This window comes from Opisthorchis viverrini (genome assembly GCF_000715545.1).
Source record: "Opisthorchis viverrini unplaced genomic scaffold opera_v5_299, whole genome shotgun sequence".
Lineage (NCBI taxonomy): Eukaryota > Metazoa > Platyhelminthes > Trematoda > Opisthorchiida > Opisthorchiidae > Opisthorchis > Opisthorchis viverrini.
Window position 1 is genome coordinate 173617 of NW_008751960.1, and position 13363 is coordinate 186979.

At 46.7% G+C, this 13363-nt stretch overlaps 1 protein-coding gene across 1 annotated transcript; it reads right to left on the minus strand.

Moving 5' to 3' along the window:
* Nucleotides 1-386: 386 nt before the first annotated feature.
* Nucleotides 387-6271, minus strand: T265_09750 (hypothetical protein; the record flags this gene model as incomplete). Its single annotated transcript, XM_009175920.1, has 4 exons — nucleotides 387-829; nucleotides 5490-5567; nucleotides 5875-5987; nucleotides 6100-6271. 4 exons carry the CDS (start codon nucleotides 6269-6271, stop codon nucleotides 515-517), a joined length of 678 nt encoding a protein of 225 aa, XP_009174184.1.
* Between the last annotated feature and the right edge of the window lie 7092 nt (nucleotides 6272-13363).

A 13363-nucleotide genomic window follows, 5' to 3' on the forward strand; every position in this document is an offset into this window, starting at 1 on the left:
TTTTATCCCAGGTATTGAGGATAAATCTTATAGGTTCAAAGGACCGATCAAAACTCCAAATTTGTCCGCAGAACGCCTTGCCTCTTAAATTCAAAATAGAGACCTCACTGCAAACCGAGAGTTTAAAACCGGATTCCGTACACACGCCCTGACCCCTTAATACAGTCAGGACTACCGAACGGAGGGCAACTGAATGCCTGGATGAGCGCCATCAGAAGATTTTATGATTATTCGATATCTCACCGAGATTCGCCCATCTCACCGCATCGAACATGTGCAGCAAAGTAACCACCAAATTACACAGTGACGAAGTCGTATTGCATTCTGGTAGCTCTGGCATCACGCTTAAGTCAAATGGTGCGCCTGTCAATCATAAGAAGCAATGTATAGGGACAAAAGACTGATCTTATAATATGGATAAATTACAGTGATGTGACTCAAGTGTACAGAAAAATAATACAGTAATCAATTATACAGAACACATAAATGCGAGCACTCTCATTAAAAGCTTTAATTACATGCCCATCGGTTTCTGCGGTGGAACTTTCTTTCCAATGAGGGACTTGTGGATATGTGGAATAACACCACCACCAGCGATCGTGGCCTTGATCAATGTGTCCAACTCTTCGTCTCCGCGAATAGCCAGTTGTAAATGACGCGGAGTAATGCGCTTGACTTTTAGATCCTTGCTGGCGTTCCCTGCTAGTTCTAATACCTCAGCGGTTAGATATTCCAAAATCGCTGCCGAGTACACTGCGGCAGTGGCTCCAACGCGTCCATGACTAGTGGTTCGTGTTTTGAGATGCCGATGAATACGACCAACTGGAAACTATTTAGAGAACAACGTAAGGCAGCGGCTTCATCATACAATACTCAAAAAGCATGGCAGAATCAGAAAAACTACCACAATGGCTTGTAATCTCAAAACTAAATACTAGAAGCTACTGAGCTATGATAGACAAGTGTCGGTGTGAATTAGTAAGATGTGCGATCTGACACCGTTATACGATCATTTGCCTTGCGCATGATGTACACTGTACAAGTGTAAAGTGCACAGTTCGATGCGCGGCAGAATTACTCTGATTATTTATAATGGTTTGTATATTTACAAGGTCTGATCCAAGGAGGGTAATATCATCGTATTCAATGTGGATGAGTGGACGTCCCGGGAGTACTTCGACGCTCAACGTGCTAGAGGCAAGTAAAGATAGTTCAAGCAGAACACGCATTACGAGATTAGAGGCGAACGGCGACGGGGAACACAGCTGGCATTGGAAGTAGTGAACGCGAGAGAATTGGCCGTCAACACGCCCACGTCTAACGGAGGCGCTTAGGTCCTTCGAAAAACACAAGAGTTCAGGAGGAACAGTCTTCACAACTAGACACTGTCAAAGCTTCTTACAACCAACGAAGTCAAAGAGAATCTGAGATCCATGAAGTCTATTGTCGCTCTCCTGAAGAGGTGTCACCGTTCCTGCATTTGTTGCAAAGTGAAGACAAGATCGGTGGAACCTCAGCAAGAATCTGGCTTTTGACGATCATCATCATCGATAGCATGAAATCAGTGTTCAACACCGCTGCTCCCGATGATAGATGAACTTAAGTAGGATAATATAAGAGAGCACCTTGGAATCTATGGTCAGTAGGCTGCTATCGTCATCATCATCACCACCAAAGACAACATCAGTGTTGATGCTTCAGCATCAGATGCTGATGCTTCACTGCCGTACCAGTAGTCTGATGCACCGGTGGTTTTCGCACGATGTCCTTCCACCCTTTTTAGAGCAGATATCACCGTCGGGGCGCTCCAGTATGCGACATCCTTAGCTCACTCCAGATGCTTTATCCCAAAATAGCCATAAGGGACTCACCACCTGAGCACATGATGCGAATCCTCCGGATCAGGACCTTCGTTACTTTGAAACAGTGAACTCGCATGCATGAACTCCATCGACAACCGTTGACTGGCGGTCACACTCGCCGCAGATTTATTTGGACCCCCCAGAGGTTGAACTGATGAGGCTCACCTGAAATGTTCTTCAGTGCTCAGCCCATGTTTTTTTGTCAATTAATCGAAGACCTACCTCTTTACGAGATCGCTTTATTAACACCAACCCTACTCGGAGTAGTCGATCAAACAAGCTGGAACAGGGTGCGACAGTTCTCTATTACAAAAGCTCTCGATTACCCGGCCTTTTGCAAGCTACGAGCGCTCTCTGTCAATCCTTAAGGTTTTCATTATTCAGCGTTTGAGGAAAGTGTGTTACTGATATTTTTTTCCTGGCTTTCATCAAAGCTGCTGATCATGACGAGATCTGGTGTTCAGTGGGGTGGGCAAGCGACCCTGAGAGACAATATCGAAAGATGCATTGCTTCGTTCATTTTTTTCCAATCATCCAAATCACTATTGTGCCCAGCGAGTTTTGAGGACATCTCCGTCACCTTGATTTGATATTTATGAACTACAGGAACGCTTTGCGCGTGAAATGAATGCCACTGCACCATCCGTGATGACGATGATCCGATGTGACGCAGGGAGGGGGGTGGGAAGCAAATAGATACATGTGCCCGTACGATGCCATGAACGGACTCAAGTGGTGTACTTGCCTCTAGCATCGAAGCCCTCTACCGGCAGTTAATTGTCCCTAGGTTCAGCTGAGTTTAAGGCTGGTTTGATGTTGGCGACTTTAGGGCACACGACCCGAAATAGGTTATGTTCATCACATAACTGAAGAGGCCAGTCCCCAATATCTATGTGGTAGGCGTCAACGTTGAATCGGGCGTCGAAACGGCCCGAACTTAGTCGCCTAAACTATGCATTCATACAATCTGCCAGAATCGCGACACCTGCCTTTGCAGAATGAAGCAATAGTGAAATACTTCGATAGCTGTCTTTTTCAGTCTCAGAACTGCCTCTTGTCAAAGCGTACATGGAAACATCGTCTAGCAGGTCGAGAAGCACTAATCTTCATTGAACCAGATAACCTGACCGTACAAAGACGACTATTCATTGGAATTAAGTCTAGTAAGGCGCACGCAGCCCTGGGGCCGTAGAAACCACGAGTGACTGCGTGAGGACCAACAGATACACGAGGCGTAGTGCAAGAAACCTGGGTTCACCCCTAGTGGTTCGAGACTGACCGGTTCTTGTATCCCTTCCGCGAAAACAACAGATTGATCGGAAGAGGGGACAAGGTCTGCGCAAGTACTACCTGGAAACTAATACAGAACACACGCTGAAAGCCGCAACGTGGAACAGATCCCATGAACTTGATAGGGAATATTTCAAATGGATAGAAGCTGAGAAACGACCGAGGCGCTGCTAGCTAAGTGAACCAGGACTACGGTAAAAGGAGTATGGGAAAGTCAGTGAATGAAGAGCTTTAAGGGTGAATGACACTTCCCCACTTTGGGAGAAAGGGATTTGATTGAAGTACCCGCCTTGAGCCTTTGACTCAAAAGTCTGACCCACAAGGCAGTGGTAGAATGTAGGTTTTTCTTCCGGGACCCTGTTTCTAGCTTGAGACTGAGAAGTCTGAACCACGCGGCAGTGGCAATCAGGATTTCCTTGAGGGACACTGACAACTCACGTCTGAGTCACCTGGCTTCAGGAGTTGGCCTAGACCGAGGGCGAAGGGGGTGAGGCACAGATGTCCGACTCCTAATAACTGACTCCTAACGAGACTGCGCAAAGCAGTTGCCTTTTGAGCAGCGCCAGACTCCGGTTTTCGACCGTATTGAACAACGCGCCGGGGGTTGTGATCGGTGTGTGGTTTTTAGTCGTTACACACCCGTCTCTTCTCATGGATGCAATACTGCCTTTATACTCGTATCACGGAGGACAGTAAAACTTTACCTCTACAAAACTTCGTAATACGAGTTATCGAGCTACGGGACCTCACTGTTCTTCTTCGGGCTACTCTGTTGGCCTTTTTGGCATGGATGCACATTCAGCAACTGAGTTTCAGCAAGTACACCCCTCGGGATCACTGTAGTGCGGAGTCCGATAGCGACGACAAAGACACGGTTTTATGTCGGTATGGACAAGAATATCTTCTCTGAATATAGTTTACGCTGAATATTCTGAACAGGTCTTGGTCAGTTTCCTGATGAGCCTATGTAGCTAGGAAGTTCCGTTGGACGAAAAGGGCTGTTTCAGCAGGGGATCATATAGAAAATGGTAACTGAACAATTTGATACAAGAGGCCACACTCACTACCAACAAGCAGAGTTTCGCTGACAATTCTGTGAAAGCAAAGCAGAACGTCAAAGCTCCGTATGAACGGTTTTAAATGATCCCGCTTAATGTTCACCGGGTCCCCTTCATGGTAACCTTGTAAAACCGTTGAAATACGCAAACCATTGGCAAGCTGCCACCGTTTCTGGTTCACTCGTGAACCAGCGTTTATCATGCAGCATGAATCACCGAGCAAATGATCATATGAACGTATCTCTCGATGTACTAAAACCGTCCTAGAGATTCGTAAGATGAACGCTGATGCCAGTACCGGCTAAATACACGATGTGAATACATGAAAAATGTAGGACGTCAACGTAGCAAAATTCGTTTCGAATTCCCTGTGTACAAGATCATGGCGGCCGTTAGGCGTAATACAGGAAGTTCCAGGCAGTTTACACCCGAATATGAGCAGTCTCCGCTCACGACTGCAGTAGTTCTGCTCGATGTCAGACTGCTCGTGTACTGTTTGATTAGTGGCAAACAGTATACTTTTCGAACGTAAGCTACTTAGAAACTCATTTGCTGCACTAGCGCATTGATAGAATATTTCACAACCTTAGCAGCGTGAACACCGAAACGGTTCCAACGATCAAACATGCGGCTACTACCAAAACCATGCGGCCAATACACTTCCAACGAAATAAAAACCCAGCCGAGAATTACGGATGCAGCTACGTTCGAACTAGATGACATCACAACTTTGTCGCACAATCGAGCGATACCTGAAATCAGTAAGCTCTCGCGAAAACAAATACCAGTTTTCGACTCATTCAAAAACCCATACCGTTATTACCACAATCTTTTGATTTTCGTGACCTGTGAGAATTCCGCGAAAGGACCCGTGAGATTTCAATGAAAATAGCAACCTCAAGTTGCGGGAGTGCTTTGATTTAATGTACTCCACATTCGCCCTAGTTATAACGTTTCTCATTATGTAACCTCTGTTGGCTTTCTCGATTTCTACGTGCATGCGATGCGACTGTTGACGACACTCATCAGTTATACCTACAACACCATCCAACTATGTAACTGCACAGTCCTAGTTGGGGTATTTATTGTTCCAGAGCAGTTATCATAAGAGGGGACGAGAAATTATTTGAGATTGTGGAACTAGCAACAGCCTCCAAGGACCCTTCCTACAATATCCTCTCTACGGACGAAGAACGTTTCTCGCATACATGTTACATAGCTAATTTGTATTGAGCATTGGTGAAAAAATACCCGAATGCATTAAAGCCACTGAACTCACTTGGAGACCCGCGCGGTGCGAGCGGGATATCGCCTTCGCTTTTGCTTTCCCGGAATCTTTCCCAGCTTTGCCACCTGCCTAAATTCAGAAATTAACGGAACACGAAATATACCCACCATCTCGAAATTGAATTTTGAAATGAAGACCAACGGCAGCCGCCAAAACACAAAGATTTAAACAATTGAACAACTCAGTTCGTATCACCAATACATCAACGGTGACAACTCCACGTACTAAGAGCCACGGATTCGTGTAGAGTTTTGATATCCGAACTTCAGCTTAGAATAGTCACCTATCTTGCTGACAAATCCCATCAAGTAAAGGAAAGTCGACAGCTGTGTGAAGGATTGCACCGCGTGATTCACGGATTCACGGATTGTTACACAGGATCAGGGCTATTGCCCAAGCACCGCTCTTTATGTTCACAGCGCGGGGCAGCATGCTCGCCAGCGCGAGGATTCGCATATATAAGTGCCCAATAGTGCTTTAAACTGGGTTCTAGAAGGAGCGTGAACAACCGTGAAAGGAAGGTGATTCCACGCACCTACTACCCGAAATGAGAAAAATTTTGTCTAATAAATGTGTGCTCTGAGCCTGGAGATTTTCTTACTATGTCCCCGCCGTGTGCTTTCTGGGTCAACGGTGAAAAACCTGCTGGCCAAGGCTGGTCCAAACAGGGCGCAATTAAGAATTAGGTCCCCTCGGAGGCGACGGCACTCCAGAGGAAGATCAAGCATCGCGAGGCGCATTCCATAGCCCACAGATTTGAGGCCGGCAACCATTCTCGTGGCGGCTCGCTGGACACGCTCAATGAGGGTGACGTCGTTCATGCGTCATGAGTAGACAACTTGGATGGCGTATTCCACGAGCGGTCTGGCGTAGGCCCCGTAGGTTATTGGATGTCCATGTGAGTAAGACGGGAGAAGGTGCGTCGGATCGTCCGCAAAGTGCTGAATGCCTTTTGGGCTGATTTATCATGGTGTACTGAGAAAGACAAGTTTGAGGATACCCAGATGCCCAAATCCTTTTTGGCATCTATCCTCATGATTTTTTCTGGCCCTTTCTCACCATGAATAACACCGCGAGAAACGGTATAAACTAGTTAAACATGTGAATTTGGGGCTGAGGTTTTTGAAAATTTTGAGAACCCTACAAACTCGTGAGGAAGAAGGTATATCGAGGCGGTAGTCAGGGACAGTGCTTTCTCCGAGAAATTCCAGGTTCATTTTGGAGAGGTTTGGGAAAAAGATTTCCATGGTCCAGATTACCAAAGACATGACAGGATTGGCTTTGATATCGTTTTCCTACCTGAAAAGTTGCCAGCCTGGGTTGAACGCAATGCGAATGCTTCTTAATCGTTGGTATTTTAGTTGATAGCTTATCAGGCAATAGTAAAATGTTGTTTTGCTTGATAGGATTTGTTCCACATGGGTTCGTTTTATTCTCCGCCCAAAATTGTCGCCTACCTATAGGGAGCCACATACCTGGACAGGTAAAGCCATGAAGTCAGTCCACTTTTTTCAGCATAGTAGAGAGGCAGAATTATTCGGAGAGTTCAGGCTTGCGGGTTAGGTTTTGAAGAAAACTTTGGATGAACCATCGGACTGGACAAGACAAGGCAGGGTGTTATTTCACTTCCGTTCTTGGGCTCTTAAATAACGGGCTCCAAGTATGAGGCAGCTGAGTAAATGGTATCGGGGATGCCACCGGTTGCCAGATAGACATCGGGGCTGCTGATTACTTACGGTCGCTGAACAGAGAATGGGAGGTAGTGGGGCCAGCGGGGGGTGAAGAAGCGCCAATAATAGCGGAGAGTTCCCCATGTGGTCAAGTTACCAGCACTGGATGATCAAGTGCGGAAAGGGAAAGACTTATTCGTTTGATAGCCAGTGGCTGAATAAGAGTATTTGATAGAGAAATCGGGTACCGACCCACGGAATAGGAACGATATGACACAACAAGTAGTGTTCCCCCAGCCAAGTAAAGCTGGTGTGCATGATGGTCAAAGCAGAATGCAGCCAGGGAACAATGCGTCTATTATCAAACAAAAAACCATCGGTCCGGGTACTCCCAAATGAATGGACTGTGGAACCAGACCTCTCAGAGTACTGAGGGGTCGCAGGAATGGTGAAGAAAAATAAGATAAATGGTCCGCCCTTCACACCGCAAAAAGCAGGACACAGGGTGCGGTTAAGATGGACAACACATTCCGAGGTGGTACGAAGGTACAGTGTCAAATAGGCCGATTTGGTGGCAAAGAAGATGTGACCTAAATAATGATAAGAAATGCGCATCCAAAGGTTCATTGGGATGCCAATTTTAAGGCTCAGGAAGTTTCTGGTAATAAGTCAGGTGTATAGCCAAAGAACGAAGATAACACACGGGCAACTTCAGCTCCATGGATGATAGATTTCCACGGTGAGGAGTTCCACTTGAGGGGCGGCGTACAGCAGGGACACTCGTGGAATGGGTCAGCAGCTGGCTTAAAAGGAAGTGTAGGGGTTGCGAAGTAAACGAACCTTGAGTGTGTAAAGTTTCTATGGGGTTTGTGGTGGTTTCTTACTGCAGACCAAGTAGAAGGTTAGGGATTTTCGGTGCTTTTGCTCCTTCCATTCGCTGCTGACAGCTCCAAGCGAACACTGCCATCGAGCCATAAAATATCCAATGACGCCGATCATAAATATACTAATGTTTATTCCCAAGTTGTGGGTGGCACACCGCCTGGCATGATCAGTTTACAGTCAGAATGTAGCATGGTTGGGGATTTGCGGGTACAGCAGATTGCGCGAAGAGAGGACAATGTCATAAACAGTGGGAAATATCCGATGAAATAATAATAACAGGTTAATTTCTTAGCTTGCAGGGAACAATGGGTATGAGGTCCGAATAGTTCAAACACATAACCGGCGGGCATGAACTTAAACGGAAAACCATCGCTGGTCTTGGGCAGCTGGGCAAATGACCGGAGTCACAACGAAATGTGTTTGGTTGAATTGTTGTGCGGAAGTCAGGTGCGGGGGATAGGTTGGATAGGTTGAATGAGAAATAGTGCTACTACATAGGGCGACCAAAACACCGTACACGGAATTGAACCTGTGGAAGAGGCAAGCCCAAATTGTAGCAGAAAACCAGCCTAGCCAATTTTGAGCGGAAATTCATCGGGTATGAAAGAACTCGTCCAAGAAACGGTTGGGGCCAGTTGGAAAATTTGCTCGTATTTGCGACTAAAGGCCCGAGTGGGCAAGGGGATGCCGTCGAGATTCTGGAGAAAGTAGTTGCGGGAGTACCATCGCACCGAGCATGACAGTGCCATGCCATCATTATACTGACATGCTTCGGTTTACAGGTAATCCCGTAACGGTCGTCAAGTGGATACGGATTTCCGTGGCAGCTGGGTTCGGTTAAGGCGAGGAGAGTGACACGGGGAATCAGGGGGATACAGTGTCACGGATAATGTCCCTTCAGTTTGAGGACCGCGGGAGTGTAGACTGGACACCAGCCATATTGAATGAACAACAGTTCTACGGAGCGTTTGGGCAACTGCAGTCGAAGATTGAGGTTTGAGAAGAGGGGCAACGAGGAAGCAATAGAATGAAAGCAATGGCGTTTGGTGAGTGCCAGGAGGCATAAGATACAACGGTGCCAGTAGAGAGGCAGAATTATTCGGAGAGTTCAGGCTTGCGGGTTAGGTTTTGAAGAAAACTTTGGATGAACCATCGGACTGGACAAGACAAGGCAGGGTGTTATTTCACTTCCGTTCTTGGGCTCTTAAATAACGGGCTCCAAGTATGAGGCAGCTGAGTAAATGGTATCGGGGATGCCACCGGTTGCCAGATAGACATCGGGGCTGCTGATTACTTACGGTCGCTGAACAGAGAATGGGAGGTAGTGGGGCCAGCGGGGGGTGAAGAAGCGCCAATAATAGCGGAGAGTTCCCCATGTGGTCAAGTTACCAGCACTGGATGATCAAGTGCGGAAAGGGAAAGACTTATTCGTTTGATAGCCAGTGGCTGAATAAGAGTATTTGATAGAGAAATCGGGTACCGACCCACGGAATAGGAACGATATGACACAACAAGTAGTGTTCCCCCAGCCAAGTAAAGCTGGTGTGCATGATGGTCAAAGCAGAATGCAGCCAGGGAACAATGCGTCTATTATCAAACAAAAAACCATCGGTCCGGGTACTCCCAAATGAATGGACTGTGGAACCAGACCTCTCAGAGTACTGAGGGGTCGCAGGAATGGTGAAGAAAAATAAGATAAATGGTCCGCCCTTCACACCGCAAAAAGCAGGACACAGGGTGCGGTTAAGATGGACAACACATTCCGAGGTGGTACGAAGGTACAGTGTCAAATAGGCCGATTTGGTGGCAAAGAAGATGTGACCTAAATAATGATAAGAAATGCGCATCCAAAGGTTCATTGGGATGCCAATTTTAAGGCTCAGGAAGTTTCTGGTAATAAGTCAGGTGTATAGCCAAAGAACGAAGATAACACACGGGCAACTTCAGCTCCATGGATGATAGATTTCCACGGTGAGGAGTTCCACTTGAGGGGCGGCGTACAGCAGGGACACTCGTGGAATGGGTCAGCAGCTGGCTTAAAAGGAAGTGTAGGGGTTGCGAAGTAAACGAACCTTGAGTGTGTAAAGTTTCTATGGGGTTTGTGGTGGTTTCTTACTGCAGACCAAGTAGAAGGTTAGGGATTTTCGGTGCTTTTGCTCCTTCCATTCGCTGCTGACAGCTCCAAGCGAACACTGCCATCGAGCCATAAAATATCCAATGACGCCGATCATAAATATACTAATGTTTATTCCCAAGTTGTGGGTGGCACACCGCCTGGCATGATCAGTTTACAGTCAGAATGTAGCATGGTTGGGGATTTGCGGGTACAGCAGATTGCGCGAAGAGAGGACAATGTCATAAACAGTGGGAAATATCCGATGAAATAATAATAACAGGTTAATTTCTTAGCTTGCAGGGAACAATGGGTATGAGGTCCGAATAGTTCAAACACATAACCGGCGGGCATGAACTTAAACGGAAAACCATCGCTGGTCTTGGGCAGCTGGGCAAATGACCGGAGTCACAACGAAATGTGTTTGGTTGAATTGTTGTGCGGAAGTCAGGTGCGGGGGATAGGTTGGATAGGTTGAATGAGAAATAGTGCTACTACATAGGGCGACCAAAACACCGTACACGGAATTAAACCTGTGGAAGAGGCAAGCCCAAATTGTAGCAGAAAACCAGCCTAGCCAATTTTGAGCGGAAATTCATCGGGTATGAAAGAATCGTCCAAGAGAAAAATCTAAAAGGGGATGACGGCAAGCCGAATGGACCCAGTAAATGTGGACACGCTTGCTAACCTAGGAATAAAGTACTAGTTGGGCTAGGGTAGATGCCTCGTTCCCGGCAGGCCAGCTTTTGAACCACTTGAAACTGGGTGTGACCCATTCGCATTGACGAGATGGGCACCTTGGTCGGTAGTATTTTCCTGAACTTATTTCAATTATGCAGGACAGCCACTGGAATTAGCGTCAAATCATCAATGCGTAAAAGCCAGTACGGACCCATGCTTTTTTCCTGCGGTAATAACACCGTTTTTTGTTGAAAAATGTGCACTTAAGCTATTTGGATTTCTGGGTTTCCCCAGTAATTCAACTTAGTCCACCTGATTGCGGGGCTGCTTCGGAGTGAAATCTGATGTCGTCTGTTTGTCCCAGCAGTTCTTCCAACCTGGATTTGGAGAAACTCTAATCTGGGATAGTGAAAATGTAAGGTGGCCGTTTACTGCAAGCCGTGTTATACTGCGAGCACCATACTCTGGCAAAGTAATGCCTCCACCGATTTTGTCGAATGTCACGTCCATCTCCTCGGCCTGCTTGTTGGTTCCACACAATCCTCCCGATTCGCAGTGACTGGTCTTTTAAAGCCCAGCATTTGATATGTATGCCCCAACAAGGTTAAACTCTCACTTCAAGCCTGCTGCCCTAACCCTTCCTAGTAAATGTTGAAAACACAATCGCTACCACCATTTCGTCTGATTACTAGTGAAAGGAATGTCATCGCTGCGGAGTTATTTATTAGAAAATGCCAAGTAAACAGTTACAGACTATCGGACAGGGAAGCGAACCTCTCACATGCATCTTGCTTACAAAAACTGAATGTCCATCTTCTTCTTGGACGTGCCTTCATGAACTTTCCTGGATATTCATTGACTGTTGCGCAAGCGCAATAAGTGCAACTCCACAAATCCCGTAACCGATCTCACTTTTCAAGAGGCGCGAAGCGGATTAACCAGAAAACATGCTGCTCGCATGCACCCATCAGTGGTATTCACCGTTACACTAGTACCAGTTTTCAGTTAACCATATGGCCAAAACACTCTCCGTCAAGTCACAATTCAAACTTGCCTTACGCATGGAAGTTGGACACCCTAATATGGGGGAAGCCTTTGTCCGTGCAACAACAGACGTGAAATTTATTCCGCTGAGTTCGCAAGAGTTCGCTTAAGTGCCTTTTTATAAGGCCAGCAAGATTGATGATTAGCCTCAGTTCTCTGGATCAGGTTTATATTCCCTAATTCGAAAGGATTGGGCAGAACGGAAGATCAAGATTTCTCTTAGTCTTGGAGCACTGCTGGAGTTGGTCCATCCGTCAAAGCCGTCTGATGGGGCTGCTGCCCTTCTTCAACTAAGTTGGTATTTGGGTTAGCTCACTTAATTTGTGCAGGTCAGTGGAAGGCAATCACTTGGGCGGGTGACCCGTTAAAATTTTGAAGACGTTCTGGCCGGCGATTTGTACGTGGGCTTTCGCTGCGTCGAAGGTTTCTAGAACCATCTTCAAGACCAATTTTCACGTTTTTCGTGTCATCTAGAAGCGTTCCGCTGCATTACCAGCTGCGCTGACATATGCCGCTTTCGGACCTAGTGAATCTCCAAATGCTACGCCGGCGGTATCGTCCAATCGAACTGCCAGGCTTATCATACTAAGGGCTGGATGAGACAAAGCGCCTAGCCTCATGAAATGACAGAGATTGTTTTAGGATACTGCATCTTCCGCGGAAATGCTGGAGGCTATTTTTTCATTTTCTGGTTCCTCCGTACGAAATTCACACACATCAACGGCTCGTTTTTCCAATTATCCACGCTGTTGGTCGTTGGCTTGTTCGCCGAGCTGGGCAATTTGGTTGCAAACGTTTCATCACCAATCGAGGTGACATCATCAGTGCGTAGTTGTGCGTAGCGGCGGGTTAGTGGTTGGCACAACCACTAACGCCACCCGAGCTACCGACATTCTCCTCTATAGATATCCACGCTGTTTTGCCCACAATCAACATTTGATCCATTTGGCCAGGCCAGGTACCGGCACACTGGATCCCGTCGGAGATTCTCGATCTCAACTTCACCAGGGTGGCTTCATATCGTCGACTTGGCTCAACGTGTCAGGTACAACTGTCGTGGATTCTCCAATATTTTCTTTGACACTTTTACACTACTACCTCGTTTACCATCCAATACTGGGCCCGGAACATGCCTCTTGTTAGCGACGCCTAGCCATCAAGTGCAACCGAGTTGGTATTCGCCCTTCTCTCAATCATCTCCTTTGGGCTTTCTTTTTTGCTCTTGACACCTTCGGAACATTCCAAATGATCTTCGAAAACCTGAAAAAACACTTCCTTATGTAAACGAACGGAAGTCGTTGAACTGCAGAAGATAGGGTAAAAGCCTCAACCCTATGTAGTACTTTGAAATGGTCGACATCAGTTGACATCAGTTGCTCCAAGCGCCCTACGTAGCCGGCAACCATTATGCCTTGCCTCCGATTTACGGCCACGTGAATCTGTAACCCAATCGAAAATACTGAGGATTCTAC